The 18,109-nt window shown below is 53.4% G+C and overlaps 1 protein-coding gene across 2 annotated transcripts in view; it reads right to left on the reverse strand.

Annotated features, from left to right (window-relative positions):
• Plcd1 (phospholipase C delta 1) overlaps nt 1–15,073 on the reverse strand; it is a 22,071-nt gene extending 6,998 nt beyond the window's left edge. The window contains exons 1-3 of one of the 2 annotated variants that reach the window (XM_021171398.1): nt 14,923–15,073; nt 6,083–6,247; nt 2,363–2,591 (exon numbers count right to left, since the gene is read on the reverse strand). In XM_021171398.1, the coding sequence (XP_021027057.1) occupies nt 2,363–2,591; nt 6,083–6,247; nt 14,923–14,956 (428 nt within the window). In that variant the 5' untranslated portion in view covers nt 14,957–15,073. Of the gene's footprint in view, nt 1–2,362; nt 2,592–6,082; nt 6,248–9,543; nt 9,737–14,922 lie in introns of those variants that run through there. The other variant, XM_029481594.1, reaches the window with a different exon arrangement.
• Nucleotides 15,074–18,109: the final 3,036 nt, after the last annotated feature.

Raw genomic sequence — 18,109 nt, forward strand, 5'->3', positions numbered from 1 at the left:
AAAAAAAAAAAAAAAAAAAAAAAAAAAAAAAAATTTAAAAAAAAAAAAAAAAAAGTCTCAATGCACAGTACTGGAAAGACTGCATACCCAAATGCAAAGAGAAACTAGATTTTTCTATCTCATAGCACACACAAAAGCGAGCAGAAGATGAACCAAAGATTTACCTCTCAGTCAGGAAGAGTATCTATAACCAAAGAAAAACCTAAGAGCTAGTGATTGGTGCAGAAATGGAAACCCCCTACATGACTGTGGGAATCTAAACGGTTAGAACTACTTTGGAAAATGATTTGGCAGGTTTTCAAAAAGTCAAGCACGGCGAGGATTGTGGAGAGATGGCTTAGAGGACTAGAATTCAATTCTCAGCACCTACATGGGGCTGTTCACAGTGGCTCCTAACTGTACTCCAGGGGATCCAGTGTCCTCCGCTGACCTCTGCAGATACTGCACACGCATGAACATAATATGCACACACAGACACATACTTAGAACTAGAACAAGGGGCTGGAGAAATGGCTCAGTGGTTCAGAGCACCGGCTGCTTCCCCAGACGAACCAGGGTTCACTCCCAAGCACACACGTGACGGCTCACAACCGCATGCAACTCCAGTCTCAAGGGATCTAACACCTGTTTCTGGTCTCCTCTGGCACCAGGCATGGACATGGTACACAGCCACACACGCAGGCAAAACACACATACACTTAGAATAAAATGATAAAAATAAAATCTTATTAAAAAAATAGTGAAACGTAAATGTTACTAAATAACCTAGCAATTTTCCTCCCAGTGTGCACCCAAGAAAGATGAGAACACAGGTTCCACACAGAATGTGGTTTTGAGTTTTCATCGCAGATGAGAGTCTGAGAGTGGAATGGACTCACAGCCCCAGTCACGGATAAGTTATGGAAGGGTGTGTCCATATGGTGGGATACTGTTAGGACGCCGGAAGAAATGGAGTACAGAGCCACAGTACAGAGTGGATGAGTGCCGACACACACTAGGGACAAGAAGCCATTCGGGAGAGGCTGCAGGACCCTGCGTCACAAGGAGCAGATAGGGGCCATCTTGGCCTGACTTAGGGGGAAATATGAAAGAGCCACTAATGGTGGGGTTGTGGGGGGCAGGAGAGGGCAATGATGCTCTAACATCAGGGCTTTCACGTGTGTGCTGGGCTCAAACTCAGGTCCCTATGTTTGTATGGCAAGTCCTTTACTGACTGAACCATTGCCCCAGCCCTAGGTTCAACACGTGGGTTAATTTTATGGTATGTGGATTATCCCTCTATAAAGCTGTCATAAAAGGGGACGCTGCAGGGCATGATGGGAAAGGCTGTGATCCCTACACTCAGGAGGCAGAAGGATCGCAAGTTCTAGCCCAGAACCTGTCTCAGGCAAATAAAGCAAAAATGAGAGCTGGTCCCGGCCTAATCTCACGCTGAAGCAATCAGTGAATAGGACTGACTCACAAGTGACTGTCTTCAGCCTGAAGGCAGATCTGAACACTGGGGTCCCAGTATTGCCCCCCAAGACATGGCTCAGGAGAGTGCCATGGCCTTCCAAGTCCTTGAGGGCAGTAACCCTGAAAAACATGACTACATCACCCCACCTCTCTCCCAACCTGCCACACCCCACTTCCCAGGTGCCTATCTCCACACTGCTCACAGAGAGACACAGCTGTTGGCCTTGGGTCAGAAGATCCTCTGTACTTTCCCTTCTGCCCTGGGTTAAAGCAAGAATTCCTAGAATGCACGGTGGAAACAGCAACCCCTTGTACTATGATTTCCGAGGTAGGAGCCTTTGGAAGGTAATTTGGGTTAGATGAGGACATGAAGGTGTGGCCCTGACCAAAGGTTTAGTGCCTATAAAGGAGAGCTTTCTCTCTTCATGAGAGGTCAGAGAGAGAAAAGGCCAGCAGCCTGCAAACAAGGGAGAGGGCCCTCCCCAGAACCAGCCATGCTAGTACCTGAAGAAACACACTAGTGTTGGGCAAGCCACCCAGTCAGTCCCTGCAGTGCCCAGTTGGGTGTGTCTTTGAGGGAGTGTCAGGAGATTAAATGAGGAGAGAAATGAGGTTCACTCCATTCCCTGGAGTCTCAGGTTGAGTAAGAAGGATGTGAGCTGCACCTTAATGTTCGCCCCTTTCTCTGTGCTCCCTGATGATGTAACCAGCCACCCGAGTTCCTACTGTAGGCCTTTCCTGCGCGGTGGACCACATTCTCCTAAAACATAAAATAAACCCCTCTTCTCCTGACTTGTTTTTGCCGAGAATCATAGCAACCAGAGTAGGATCCAACACACCCTGGCATTTTGTTACCGAAGCACAACTGACCATAGATAGCACATCCCACGCCCGACCAGGAGGATACTGCTGCAGCTTCTGCCGCTGGTCCATGGAGCCCGAGCGGTCGATGATCTTGCGCAGGCCCTGCACCCAGTGCTGAACGTCAGCTGGAGACGGGGCGATGAGGTCTAGGGTATTGCGCTGGTCCTTGAAGACGATGGAGAAGCATCGGTCCTCGGGTATGTCTCTGGCAAACTTCTCCAGGCCTTCTGTGCGGTGTCCCATCCGCACTTCCTGAATGTCCTCGATGGAGACTGCAAAGAGGGGATGGGTCAGATGAACAGGCTGTGGGGGGAATGACTGCCTCTGGCACAGCCAAGGCCACGAGGAGAAGAGCACGGCCTAGTGCCACAGCCAGACTGGGGGCTCAGAGCGTAGGTCCAGGGAGAAAGACAGGAGGTCAGGAGGGCGGGAAGAGAAGAAGAATGGAAACACTTTACAAGCAGGGCACAGGGCAGCCGGCAGTGGGCAGAGTGGGAGCAACACAGGGAGACACAGAGGCAGAGATCTTAGGCTAGGACAAGCAGCAAGGACCAGGTCCATGGTCACAGAAATGAAGGGACCAGGTAGCAGGAGAAGCCTGCTGTGATCTGGCACCTGCGATAGGAAGAGGTCATGCACCCTCCAGACCACACTAGTCTTTAAGTCCCCACAGCTATCACCGTCTTCAGGTCCCTCTACTGTCCCACTTTGGACAGTGCTGGCTCTAGGGTCAAGGGACAGAATCTCAAAGCCAGAGAGAAAAGCGATGTGTTTACCCTGCATGGGACTGCATGAGTTCTGACTTCAGGGAGCCCTTTGGCAGAAGGGCAGAGAAAGACCCCACCTTCCAGGGTCCCAAGAGGCAGACAGAAGCCAGTCTGCATCTCTGAGAGAGCTGGGCAGGACAGGGAGACAGAGGCAGGGTTCTCTCCTCGTGGACCTGTCTCAGCTTCCGGAAAGGCTGAGTTCTGCGTTAGAGCTACTGTACTCTGAGGCATCCTAGACCTAGGGGGCTCAGCAGTAAGGGACAGACAAGGCCACCCCAGCAGGTTAGACATAGCCCATAGCAGGTTTACTATGTTATTCCTGGGGGTCTAGGAGATTACATCACTCTGCCCTTAGGAAGCTGGGAGAGCCTTCCCATCAAGCCAGTCTTCCAAGCTGGGGACAAACCAGATCTTCTATGCTGCCATCCCAACGTATCCCCCACAGCCTGGCTGAGAGCCAGCCTCCCTACAGCAGGACTACCCCTGTCACATCCTTCTTCAGCCTTTCTCCATTCAGTCTGGATCCTCCCCAAACCGCTCTTACCCTGAGTCCCTGGGGCCTCCCAGCCACCCTCGGGACTACACATGAACCACGTGCCTTGACTGGGTCATAAGCTCTGAAGAGAGGGATCCCTGCACCATCTAGGATGCAGAACGTATCCCTGGCTAATCCGTCTTTGCCCCACACTAGGCAGCTGGGCCCTGCTGGGCCAGGAATGAAAACAGGAAGCCTGGGCCATGGAGCCCCCAGGGCCAGGGAGAGAAAGGCCAGCCTATCCTCACTGCTAACACTCCAGGGGACAAAGAATGAGCACTGGGAAGTTCCTGGAGAGACTTAGCAGGATACAGAGACAAAGAGGAACAGGAGAACCTGTTACTCCTCCATTATCTGGACTCAGTTTCCCCAGAGGTAAGGAGACATTGCATGCAAACAAGTCCTGCTATACAATGAGACCTGTGGCTGCCATCTGAGTCGGAAGCAAGCCTCCCCCCACATGCGCCCAGTGCCCCCCAGATCTGACCCCCATCTCAGCCTGGCTCCCTCACCTGTTGACAGGGGGCTAGCCTGAGTGACAGTTGCTCCTGGAAGGGCATAGGGAGGGGCCTTCTCTTCTTACCCCTTCCCCTATCTCCCTCCAAGCACTAAGTGCTCATTCAAATGTACCCACTAGGAATTCAGTGAAAGCCTCCTTTCCCATCCACGCCCACCCACCAGCAGCTAACAGGAAACTCTGTATCAGGACAGGAGCCCAGTGCCGGAGCCGGTCTGGCTTCACAAACACTGACAAGGTCAGGGGTTATCCTGTGCTAGGGGCCATTAGTTGGGGCAGAGTTGAGTCTCGAGGTGATTTTCTTGTTTGCTTGCTTGCTTTGTTTTTGTTGTTTTGTTTGTTTGTTTGTTTGTTTTGGTAACAGGGCTTCCTGTTTCTAAGCTGGTCTAAAACTTTATGCAGATGAAGATGACCTTGAACTTCTGATCCTCCTATCCCCACCCGCACCCTCCATACACTAAGTTACAACCACGTGCCACCACATTCAGTGTGTGGAGTGTTGGGGACTCAAGGCAGGGCTTCAAGTATGCTAGGCCAGTGTTCTACCAATCGAGCTGCATTCCCAACCCTCAGAGTGACTTCTGAGACACTTTAGAGTTCCATTCTCCAAAGGAACACATCAGAAGACTACAGCAGCAGGGGTCAGGAATCCATCCTTAGGATGCGGGGTGAGCACTACCCTCAACTACACAGTAAATTCAAGGCTAGCTCTGGCTGTATGAGGTCCTGTTTTAAAAACAAAGTGGTGGCACACGCCTTTAATCCCAGCACTTGGGAGGCAGAGGCAGGCGGATTTCTGAGTTTGAGGCTAGCCTGGTCTACAGAGTGAGTTCCAGGGCCGTCACAGAGAAACCCTGTCTCGAAGAAAAAACAAACAAACAAACAAACAACAACAACAGAGGCTGGAGAGATGGTTCAGTGGTTAAGAGCACTGACTGCTCTTCCACGGGTCCTGAGTTCAATTCCCAGCAATCACATTGTGGCTCACAGCCTTTGATCCGATGCCCTCTTCTGGTGTGACTGAAGACAGCTACAGTGTCTTTATGCATATATAAATAATTAAGTAAGTAAGTAAATACAACAAACTCCACGTGGCGGTGTATGCTTTAATTCTAGCAGAGGGAATTCAGGAATCTTGAGCTGGATGTTCCCATATCAGACTTTTGTGCCGGCAGGAGCCACTGTCACAGTTCTAATGATGGCACTTGGCTAAGCCCCACCCCCACTCCCACTCCCAGGTAAGGTGTAAGAGATCTCTCTCTCCTCTCTCTCTCTCTCTCTCTCTCTCTCTCTCTCTCTCTCTCTCTCTCTCTCTCTCTCTCTCAGGAAGCTTTCATGGAGCTCCTGCACAGAAGGGCGTGTCTGCAAAGCTACCCCCAAACCTCTCAGAAGGTCATCTCCATTCGCACTCCCACCCACAGCTTTGGATCCCTGAGCCTTTGAGACGCTCTAGAAAGACAGTACCCAGCCCTCCTCTCTCCTCTCCCTCCTGTTCTCTACCCCAGCTTCCCAAGGCTCAGTCCAGGAGTGTTAACTCCTCCTGAGCCCCACCTTACATACCAGCCACTGGGACAGAAGTACCTTATCTGTCCCCGGACTTTGGGCCTAGCTTTTGGCCCTACCGCTCTGATCCACCCATTGTCTGGGTGGCAGCAATGCATTCAAACCACCCTGTCCGGCTCCACAGTTGCTTCTGAGGCTGGCTGTCCCCATCTGTGACCATGGTTAAGTATGTTCGCCTTCCTTTGACGCCTATGGCTTCTCTCTGTGACCAGCCTAACCTTGGCTTCCCTACAAGTGATTTAACACCAATCTCTCCTTGACCCCAGCCAACCTGAGTTTCTCCCTTTGGCTCCATAGGCATGGCCCACCTGTGGTCTCGGTCCATGACTGGCCTCCACCCTAACCCCATACCACGCCCAACACGGGACCCCGGGCACTCACACAGCTGAGACTCTGGGGACCTCATGACCTTGCGAGATTCCTGCCAGATGGTCTTGCAGTCCTCCTGTAGCTTGTAGAAGCGTTCTCTACGCCACGAGCTGGACTTCACCTTCAGAAGCTGGCTGCCCTTCAGGAGAGCCTGAAGATCCGGGTCATCCTGCAGCCCTGGGGGAGGCAATGCTGGTGAGATGTCACTTTCTTCACTGTGTCCCTCTTAGCATCAGGCCCATACTGGCCTTGTCCTCTGGCCACTCAGAGTCTGTTCTCATTGGCCTCATTCTTACTCAGCCGTATCCTCCTGTCTCCTTTGACTTCACTGGCCAGTTCCCTGCCTCCTTCACAGGCAAGACTTCCACCCACCTAAGATCACACTTTCTGCCCCAGCGTTGAGTATCCACTGAACCTAGGGCATCTGTGCATAGCAGACAAGTGTTTGGCCACTGTGCTACACTCTCTGCCCCAAGCCCATACTTAGACACTGTGACTTGTCTACAACATCAATGAGCACAATTCAAAAGCCCCGCAGTTCCTGGATGATCTGGGAAATCACCTGGCTCAGAGTGAAGTGAGCTGGGATGAAAGGACAAGGCAAAGGAGGGAAAGAAAGTGACCAGTGCAGCTGGAAATGAACCCAGGCCTGCAGAGCCAAATAACCTCCCACCTCCAATGGCTCCAACATTATCTGTACCTAAGTTCCGGCACACTTCCTGACCAGCTGTGTGACCTCATGGTTTACTGCCATGGAGTCCCTGGGGCTATGCTATTCCAGCCACCCTCTCCCCTATGTCCCCACCCCGCAGCCTCTAACTAGAATCTGCTTAAGCCATTCTCTGATCTTTGTCCCCAGAAGAGAATGACGAGCTCACTGTGGACTGTGTTTAGCTTGCTGGGATGGCCCTGTCTTTCCTACTGGACCCCAACCACTGAGTGTCCTGGGTCTGGGCTCCCTCAGAACACTGCTGCTTTAAGACAGAGCTCAATCCTTCCAGAAGCTGAAACAGAGCCCACAGGGAAGACAGAACTCTGCTTGTTTGCCCCACTCCTGCCCAGCTCTTGTGTGGCTTGACCTGAGTCGCGGACTCTGGAGGATTCAGAGTCCTCTCTCCCGACAGACCCAGGCAGGAGGCACCAGGCAGGCACTAAGCCCCTTAGGAGCCTTCATCCGCACACAAATGCTGTACTAAGGATGATAAAGGAGATCTGCACCCTGTAGCTTAATAATGCACCAGTGAGGCACAGAGATACACCTATCAAGGCGGTGTGGGCACCTGCACGCACCCAGTGTGTTTACATCACACACAGTCCAGCAGCCGGATCTGTTCAAAGCCAACTGGACACCTAAATGTGTCCCTAAAAAACAGAAAAGTGGCATCAGGGACTCCAAACGTCCTGTTTGAGGAGCTAGAATCTATGCTCGTGCTGGAGAATTGTCACAAAGCCACAGGCTGCTTTTCTGAGCCCAGACCCTCCACCTCTGATATCTCCCAGTTAATCCACCACGCCGCGCCCCTATGGCCTTCAACACATTATCCACAAGCCAAGATGGACCAGGCTTCACTCACCCACATCTTCCCTACCCATCATCAGCTCCCTGCTTTTGTGAGAGCATCCACCTCCTATAGCTTCCTTCAGAAGCCTCCTTCTCCCTCCATCCCCATGCCTCTGCTCCCTCATCTGCCCTGGGGTAAGCTATTGCCACTCCTTTGAGATGACAGTCATCTCACATGCCACCACCTTTGTCCCACCCGTCTACTCATTGCTAGAAGATGCTCTACCTCAGTACGAGCAGCTTTTCGGTGTGGGGAGACCTGGGAGGAGAGAAGGGGCTTGCATAGAATGTCTCACATGGAAGGAAGGTTAGGGACTTTCCAGACTGTCAGAGCAGAGGGTCACCTCTGGCCTCGGCTGGGAGATCCCACTGTCTCTTCTCAGGCTGATTTACATTAGGAGGGGCCCCTCCTGACCATCTGTCAATGCCCTGCCCCCTGAGCTGGATGCAGCTAGGCAAGCTCCTGCTAACAGCCCAGATGGGAGTGGGGGCTGCTGGGAAATGGAAGGCAAGCCCCCACCCTCTCATTCTGGAAAACACTGTGAAGGGATGACAAGCTTATCCTGTCCCGGAGCCAGAAGAGGCCCAGGCTGTGGGGTCAGACAGTGATGGGCTGCAGTAGGGAGACAGCTACCACCCTCCAGGAACTGGGAAATCTGGGTGGGTGTCTCCATGGAGTGGGAAGGGCTTCCTGATTTGAGGCCTCTGGGTGGCCTACCACAGGATGCTTGTTCTCTTATGTACAAAAGTCTGTGGGAAACCCTTATCCAGCCCTCACCTCAGCCTTGGGAGGGCGGGCAGGCTGAGCTCTCAGGGGTTTCACCAATCTTTTCCTGGCTTGCCCACAGAGAAGCAACCATGTAGAAGACATGGAGGGTGGGAATCCAGGAGAGCCAACCAATAAGCTATATGATGGAGATGCTGGGCTTGGAACCCACACCACACACATACACAGCTACACCAAGATATACCACACCATCACAAACGATCTCACAGACCCAACCTTGCACCCAGGGACACAGTGTGCAAACTACCCTAGTCTCATGGAGCGCGTGTTACTGTGTTTCACACACACACACACACACACACGTACAGTGCAGGATGTCATCACCATAATAATAACAGCAGCCGCCATAATGATAGCTAATATTTGAATAAGTTACTGTTGGCAGCACATGTGTTTAATCCCCTCAACAACCGTAGGTAGAAAGGCAGTATCATTATCCCCATTTTACAGAGGAGGAAATTGAGGTTGGAGGAAGTTGTACGGCAGAGTTGGGACTCAGAAGTAGGCAGCCTGCTCGCAGAGTCAGAGCAATGAAACGTGCAGCCACACTACTCAAAAGTCACAGAGCCAGCGGGTAGCAGCATCAGAAAACTCACACCACAGCAGAAGGGCAGCCATTCCATCACCCTAGGCCACACAGTCACATCAGTCATAAGCAGCCACTGTCACCTTCAGTACCAGAATGCCACACTTGGGTATATGTCATTACACACTATCCATCCCCACACAATCGTGTCATAATACCACCAGTGTGACAGAATCACTTAGCCAACCCTGGGATCGCCAAGTGTCACTTGTTGAGGTCTACATTTGTCCACCATCAAAATAGACAGCGTTAGGTTGCACAGTCATACCAGTTCCACAGGGAATCCCACACCCAGGGATGAGTTTGTAACCAGAAGGGGTTGGACTGGGGTTGGATTAGCAGGCAGCATGGAGATTGGGCTGCTCAGGAAAGGGTATGTCTCTAGTTCTCCTAGTACTCACCCCACACACCCACACTGAAAACACAGCCCCGCAGAAGAATAAACATGTATAATCTGAGGCTTAAAGGGAGGAGCGTCCTGTTCCAGCTGCTGTCCCAGTCCCCGGCAGCAGGTTCTCGGTGTCCCCTGCATCCCTTACCCAGTCTCTGTCCATTGAGCGCCGCTACTTTGCGACTCTGCTCCTGCAGGTAGAGCTCCCGGGAGCGGTTCACGCTGCCCCGTCTGCAACTCGGGACCCCCAGACACTGCATGGTGTTCTCCCAAGCCTCTGCCCGGGTGAATCCTAGCTTAGAAGCCGACTGAGTCCGGCCGGCAGTCTAGCCTTGAGAAGGCGGAGTCAGAACTCATAGGAGGGGGCGGGCCCGTCTCTCTGGAGGCGGGGCCAGATTTTGGGAGGCGGAGCTAAGTCTGGGGGGCGGGTTCATGGTCTAGGGAGGCTGGAGAGAAGAGAAAATAGGCGGAGGAAGTGGAACCAGAACCTTGGAGGTGGGACGGGGGAGGTTGGCATCAATCTCCCAGTGTGGCTGAGGTGGCCTTGAACTCCAGATATTTGTGCCTTCACCTCCAGAGTGTTAGAATAGTAAGCGTGGCTGGAGGGTTAGAGTGGCAGAATCTGCCAGACATAACCCAGGTCCCGAGGGCTGGCAGCCACTGCCTGGAAGGCGACGTGGAGGAATCACAGCCAGGAAGCACACGGAGGGAGAGGCGGAGCCCAGGAGGGAGGCTCTTGCTCGGGAAAGGCGGAGTCCAGGCAGGGAAGGGAGGAACCTCTATTTGAGAGGGTGTGTGAGGGCGGGTACTGGAATAAAGTGTGCGGTAGAGCCTGGCAAGGAATGCCAACGCCAACTCTGCAAGATAGCCCAGGCGTCAGGACTGGGAAGAGTGCTCTGCGGAGGGGATTCTGGTGACACAGAGACGTGGAGGTGGTCAGGTGGAGCCGGTGCTAATCAACGGAGCCCGCCAAATCTCTTATCCTCAACTATTCAACTGATTTGTTGTGACTAGGCCTGCTGCCTGCTCTCTGGTTTTCTCCGTTTCCTATCTAAGCGATGTGATCCCCAAGGTAACAAATGCTGCTGCTGCTGCTCCTCCTCCTCCTCCTCCTCCTCCTCCTCCTCCTCCTCTCCTCCTCCTCCTCCTTCTTCTCTCCCCCTCCTTCTCTCCCCCTCCTTCTCCCCTCCTCCTCCCACTCCTTCTCCTTCTCCCCTCCCTCTCCCCCCCACCCTCCTCCTCGGAAACAGTATTTCTCTCTGTATAGACCAGGCTGGCCTTAAACGCAGATCCACTTGCCTCTGCCTCCAGGATAAAAGTGTGTGCCACTACCACCTGACACAAACACAATTCTTCAAAAAAAAGAAAAAAAAGAAAAAAGAAAAAAGAAAGAAAGAAAAGAAAAGAAAAAGTAAAAATGAAAAAAAGAGGAGGGGGAGGAGGAGGAGGAGGTGGAGGAGGGGGAGGAGGAGGAAAATGCTGCCCTCAAAGGGAGTCTGTAGGGTTACCTAGAATAAGTCAGAAAGACTTCAAGTTTGTGCAGAACTGTGCCGCCAGAGTGCCCGGAAACACCGGGGCCTTTCATTCGTACAACCTCCCTTTCATTCACTCTGCAGTTACTGAGTCCCCACTGCAGGAGGGTCAGGACACCACCCAGAGGCCTGGCTCACCTCTCCCTTACCCTCTGTCCTTGAAGAGGTCCCCAGGGGCTTCACTGAAGCAGCAACACTGAGTCACTGGCAAAGCCAGTTTTTTGGCACGGACAAGCACAGTAAAAACAAAAAGCCGAAGCACAGAGTGCCACCACCACACTGAAGCATGCGTGATGGATGAGCAAGGCAGTGAATGGAGACGAACTGAAATGTGGGCATGGGTGAAATGTGGACCCGGGAAAGCTTTGTCTGAGGTAGGGGTGAGTAGAGTGCCCACATTGTCTGAGGTAGGGGTGAGTAGAGTGCCCACATTGTAAAACAAACAAAAACATGTGAAGGGGTTTTGTTTGTTTGTTTGTTTGTTTGTTGGAGACAGGTTTCTCTGCATAGCCTTGGCTTCCTAGAACTCTGTCTGTAGACCAGGCTGACCTTGAACTCAGAGAACCCCCTGCCTCTGCCTCCCAAGTGCTGGGATTAAAGGCGTGTGCCACCACTACCCAGCTATATAGAGGTTCTTAGCCAAAACAAAGACTTCCTGGTCCCTGATGGGATCGAACCCCAATATGCTGTATTTTCTTTGAATTCTTAAGCACTTTATGTGATGATTTAAGAACACGACCCTAAGTTTGTTAGGGTGGCTCACATCTGTAATTGTAGTACTCAGGATTGTGAGGCAGGGGGATTGCGATGAGTTTGAGGTCAGCTTATGCCACATAGTGAACAGGCCAGTCTGGGGTATAACGTGAGATCCTGTTTCAAAAACAAAACAAATAAAACCTTCCAAACAACAACAAACTGGAAACAACCCACAACAACAGAACGCAGTTCTGAGAAGGTCCTGACTCCTCGAGTGGCCTGGGACACAAAAGAGTTAACAACTTGGATCAATGTGTGTGTATCATGGGCCCAGAACCCCCAAAGAAGACAGCTTTGAAGCATAACTCCCATCAGTGGGAGGCAGGCCACCTCTACTTTCTGTGCTCACTTTTCTTGGGGTCCTTGGCTTCTGAAGTGACTTAGAACTCCCAAGCCCATTGATTTTGTTTGTCTGAGAGAGGATCTTGTGTGTGTGTCCTAGGCTGACCTCCAACACCCTGTGCCGCTGAGCGCTGCCACTTCTTGAACTAATGGTTGCCAACTTCCAAATGCTAAAATTGTAATCTTGTGCCGCTGTGCCAGGCTTATACGGTGCTGTGGACTAAACCCAGGAATGTGTGCCCGCCGAGCTACTTTGCTGAAGTTAAGTCCCCAGCCCCCACTAGTATTTTATCCTGGCAACATCCTCTGTGGAAAAATATATTGCAATCCCATGGATGAGAAAAGGGCTCAGAAAGGCAACAACTACACAGCAAATGGTAAAGCTAGGGTTGGAGCTGTGGCTCTGGGGGCTCCCTGTCCCTTTTACAGACTGCCGGCTCGGGCAATAGGGCAGATGGGCCAGGTGCAGGGCAAGTCAGTGTGGTGACTGTCTCCAGTGAAGGAAAAGGTCCTGGGAAGTGATGTCTTTTCAGGGCCCTGCTGGGGATGCCAGTCCAGGCTTAGTTAAAATAGAGAGGGGTGGTGTAGGAGGGGAAGATGGGAACTATAGTATCAATTAGCAGGCTTCAGTGGTAGAAAGAACCCCTTGGCCCGTGCATCTGATTCCAGCCACATTTGCCCTTGGTTCTGTCCCATCATCTACCCACTCCTGCCAGACAACTCCCAGCTTGTGGGCGCACGAACGTGTGTGTGTGTGTGTGTGTGTGTGTGTTTGTGTGTGTGTGTGTGACTTCTGCAAGGAATTCAAGGCACCTAAAAGTCAAATGACTTATCTGATGAGAGAGAGAGAGAGAGAGAGGGAGAGAGAGAGAGAGAGAGAGAGAGAGAGAGAGAGAGAGAGAGAGAGACAGAAAACTCTGCACAATATGTGCCTTTATCCAACATTGCCTCTGTATGAGTAAGAAGGACAGCAGAAGTCACATGTCATCTGTTGGTGAGCCCATAGGTCTCCAGCTAATGGAGGGGACTGAGGGCACCTCTCCAGCAGACCCCCAACTGCCCAAGCCAGAAAGTGACCAGTGCTGTGGGACCTGCACTGTAGAGAGGAGTGCAGACTCCCCATCAACTAACAAGTACAAGCCGCCCTGACCACGCCCTGACCACGCCCTCCCACAGAGACCCTCCTTGACCCCTCTCCCCTCCCCATCGGGTTGGCAGTGTAGGCAGGAGCTGCTTCTGGAGGTCACGGTAGATGCCACGCTTGAAGCGCTGGGCCCACAGGTCTGTCAGCTTGGCCACAGTGTACATTCCAGTCCTGCAGGAAAGGCTGGACTGAGTCACAATTCCAGGAGGCTGGGCTCAAACAGGATGGGCCAAGCTGGCCAAGCCTGTGCTGTATTAGACTGAGGCTCTGTGTCTTCCTGGGTACAGGAGAGACCAGGGCTGACCCAAGAAAGAAATGGGACCAGGGTACAGACACTGAGGCCTGTTCCATGACCCAGGTTCCATGATACTGAGGCAGCCAGAGGGAGGCGGCCAGGGGAGAGACGGCCCCTCTCCACTGTGACCCTTAGAGTCGCCCACCCTCTGTTCCCACCAGTGTGTCAGGAGCTGTAGGGGCATCTCTGACCTCTGGAGAGAATGAGGGAACAGTGGGAGGGGCAGGAACACAGCCCAACAAGGTGGCTTTTAGAAACCCAAGCTTACTGGGCCCCCACAACAATTAAGTCCAGGTCAACTGATGCAAAACAGGCTGGGGGGCTGCCTGCAGGGCACACATCCAAGGGGGAGTGGAGCGGAGGACAGGTGAGCACAAAAATCTACAGCCCAGGTGGCAAGGCATCTTAGTGGGTAAAAGCAATTGCTGCCAAGCCCAGTGACCTGAGTTTGATCTCTAGAACCCACACCTTCTAGAAGATAGACGGAGAGAACTAATTCCTGCAAGTTGTCCTCTGATCTCCATACACCCACACCCCCTCGAGCACAAGCGCAAATACACGTCGTTTAATTAAAAAACAAAAACCAAGAACCTACAATCTCAGGGACACTCGAGTTAAGTGAGAAATACTGTGAAACCGTGGATCGATGTGAGAGGAGCAGGTATTGCTGAGCTAGTAGATGACCTGGGGAGACACGAAGGAAAGACTGCCCAAAGCCCCTCCCCCAGAGCGTGCGTGAATGCTACTTAGTTCCTCGCCCTTCCCTGGACGCTTCTAAGACAGGCAGCCAGGAGCCTGCGCTTTCCCTCTCTGCTAGAGGGACAGGCATGGGGAGAAGAGCTAGCCCAGATGGGAAGAAACAAAGCCGGCTGGACAAAGGACCAAGCTGCCAGGGGGTTCTAGCTGAGACCTGGCCCAGTTCGACCAGGAGGGTCAGCAAAAAGATAGCGCTGCTCCTCCCAACCCTGGCATCGCTTTTTTCTGTTCTGGGGAGCGAAGGCTGCCAGAACGACTTCAGCCAAACTTGCACACCTCCTCCTCGCCCCACCCCCTTACACCCTCATCCGCCACACCCGCGCGGCCTGACTCGCTTCAGGCGCACCCGTGTTTTGGGAAGCCTCTGAATCGAGAGTTTGGCTGTCTAAGGATGCTGTCCCTTTCCTTCCACAGCCCCTTTGGTGCCATCTGGACCCAGGAGCCCAGCCTTTTATGAACAGGCTAAGGGGAAATCCCTGAGAGATGTCAGCATTGCTCCCCGATCTCTTGGGCCAGATTTGGGGGAAAGTCTGGAAACGCCCAAGGTTGTGCCCAGCGCGGGCCGAGGTTTTTCTGGGATCCCACAAGGGGACAAGGAGTTGGCTCTCTGGTGGTTTAAATGCAGCCGAAGGAGCTGTTGTCCCTGCCGCCCGGGTGGGTATCGGCTTTCCCGAGGGTCTCCCCTACGTTCGGGACACTCACCGTGCAGGGTCAGGAAGTCCCGACCGGAGTCCATGCCGGTCGGGGCGCGCGGAGGAGGAGACGCGGCGTGATTCACTTGAGCAACAACCACCAAGCGGCCTGGGGTCCTTGCGCGGTCCGGTGCAGGGACCCAACTGAACTGAGATGGGAGGCGGCCGGGGGTGGGTCCAGAACACCGCACCGCCCCCCGGACCCGCCAACCGGCGCTTCTCCCCGCCCCCTCCAGGGGACCTGGAAAGGACGCGGTGCTGGGGGCCGGGAAGACTAGCCAACCCTGGCCGGGGCTCGGGCCAGCTGGGTGCGCCAGGGCCAGAAATAGTCAGATCCCTCCCGCTTCCTCCACCGCCACCACCCACAGGCCCTGTCATTACGGCGAGCTGCCGGCCCCACGCCCTGTCTGTGGGCGCCTGGCCTCGCTGGGGTTGTGGGTGATGTGGGAAAGAATCAGAATCTTAGGTCTTAGCGGGGACAGGAATCACTGCTAAAGCGTCTGTTTAGCCGGGCAGTCTGGTCTGTCTTCTAAGAAATGCGTGCATGCACGGGCCCACATTGCCACGTTTGGGGAGAGTAATATCTAGTTTTTGGTTTTTTTTTTTTTTTTTTCAAGAGAGGGGCCCCTCTCTTTAGCTCTGAGAGACTTCTCATTTCCGGGGGTGTTGGAGGTGCTTTCCTTAAGGTAGGGGTAACAGCAAGTAGGTATAGGTCCCTCGCTCCCTAATGAGGGGAGAAGACAGAGGCCTGCCGTGAGGCTGCCTGGGCAAGGGTCCCGATACTGGAGGCAATTGGCCTAGAAGAGTCTAGCCGGCTCTCCTCGGCTCTTTCTCTCCTAGCATTAGCAGGCCTCCGTGGCCTGTGAAGCAATGGCTGTCTCCCGATTCTGAGTGTTAAGGCTGGGTTTTAGAGAATCACTTGACGTTCATGTACACCCCACCCCACAGTGTGGGGCTGGCACTCAGGCCTCCCACCCCCACCCCCCACCCCTGTCTTGACGCCCTAGGAAGGGCCCCCAGGTTTCCTTTCCACAAGCTGGGTGCTGTACTGCATGAAGAACGAGTAAGGCTCCATTGCAGACAGAGCCTGGGAAGGGGCAAATTGAGAAATTCCTTCCCTGACTTCCGTCTCTTTCTCCAAAGCCCTACTCTCCAGGTCTTCCCTGAGCCTTGGAACCTCCCACCTCGGTCCTGTCCTGGAGCCTGGCAGGTACTCGAATCCATGAGTCAGACCTCCTCTCCTCCACCTGAGACCAAGAACTCCTGACACCAGCAGTTGGCATGGCTTCATCTCCAGAGTCATTTCTTCTTGTCATCTCTGTCTCCGAGTCCTGGGCTCCAAGCCAGGGCATTACCCACCACTAGGGCCTCTCCCTCTACCACAAAAGACCATGGCCAGGTTTATAGAACGCTCTGCCCCCGAGTACTCCAAGCTCACAGGCGCATATCTGGCTTCTGTTACACGCATTGCAGCTCACTCATGTCCCCTCCCTGGCCTGGGGTTGCCAGGCAGACTTGGGGAGGCATGCTGACTCAAAGCTGTCCCAAGCAGCCAGATTCTGCAGAAACGAAGTACGTCATGCTCAAGTGCTGACCTGCATCATGACGCTCTTCCCCTCCTCTTTCTTCTCCCTCTCTCACGGGGTGGGAGGCCCTCTGCTCTGTGCAGCTAGGTTTAAGTAGTGTGCCTAGGATGGTTGTCGAATCTGGTGGGGGAAGGCTTCCAGGGGCAGCAGTGTGGGCCTAGTCGTGGCCGGGTGCCACATATACTCTACTCAGAACCTTTGCAAACTCCCCCGAGACCCTGACTGCTCATAGGGGCTCAGTGGTGGGCTTTCTTTGGAGCACAGAGCTCCTGAGACCCTGTCCTCTATGGGCAGAGTTCCAGGTACTGTCCCACCCCCAACCCCTGGCTGCCCCAGTCTCAAGTGTCCGTGCAAAGGTGGGTGTGTGGGAAGGGTCTGGTGACTGTGGGCAGGTGAGAGAGGTCTAGTATTCCAGCAAGTACTAGTTCTGTTAGAGTCAGTTCCCTTGGCCCCCGTGCTATCCCTCACTCCGAGGACAGCATGGGCTTGTGTGCGCACTATCAGCACAAGAATGCTAAATTTCAGGATGGTCAGGCTCCAGGGCTTGTCTTGCTCAGCCCCTCCCCCATGAAACTCAAACCAAGACCAGCCCAGGTGGGCGAGGCCAGTGAGGTTTATTCAGTGCTCTCCCTGTCTTTTAGAACCCAAGTGCCGGAGCATCAGGGTGAAGGGGTTGTTTAAGTCTTGCCTCTACAATTTCCTGGTGTGAGGATCTGAGCAAGTCACTTTGCTTCTCTCTAACCAGGAACGACTGTCTGCTCTGGGGTAAACTGAAGATGTTGAGAGTGTGGCACTGATACTGCCTGCCTAGGGTTCTGAGCTAGAGTTCACCTACCCACAGGCATTCTCTCGGTGGCCTATCTAATACATCTCTGTAGCCACAGAGGCTCTCGGTCTGAGGGCACACCCCTGCTTCTGTGAACGTTGGTGCAGAAGGTCCTGACCCAGGTCTAACGGCCTCAATAGGAGATGGGAAGGTCACCTGCCCCAAGAGACAGTGATGGCAAGGGAGACTCCTCAGACCATATCGGGCTGACATCACTCCTTGGCAAGGATCAGATGCCAGCATGGGCTACAGCGTTGCAGCACCCCTGGTAATCTCAGGCTAGCACGGGGCTCTTGAGGGGTTTCCTTTTTTTCCTCTTGGTTGTAGCCTCCCCCAGCCTGAAGGGGGCTGGTACAGACCTTGTCGCCACTGAGGTGGGGCCACCTGCGTCGCAGCTTTCCAACTTAGCTGGCTCCTTTTGAAGTGACAACTGCCCTGAGATTTTGCTACCTGCCCAGTGACTGAACCTGTCTTCCTGAGACATTCCTGAATAAGCAACCAGCCTGGCGACCAAGTGGTGATGGCATTATAGAATGGCTCCAGGCACCAAGAGTGGATGAGACAGGGTTTCCCTGTGCAGACCCAGCTGTCCCGAACTTACCAAAATCTGCATGCCTCTGCTCCCGAGTGCTGGGGCCAGGCATGCGCCACCACATCTCGCAATTGAGAATTTCTTTTCTGAAATTATATTAATCAGCATTCCTAGGGAATGGAACTGAGTCGGCTTTAATGTGGACGTTCAGTGTTCTCCTCCGCTTACCCCAGCTGCAGTAGGGGAATTGCTT

Source organism: Mus caroli, chromosome 9 (assembly GCF_900094665.2).
Source record: "Mus caroli chromosome 9, CAROLI_EIJ_v1.1, whole genome shotgun sequence".
Taxonomy (NCBI): Eukaryota; Metazoa; Chordata; class Mammalia; order Rodentia; family Muridae; genus Mus; species Mus caroli.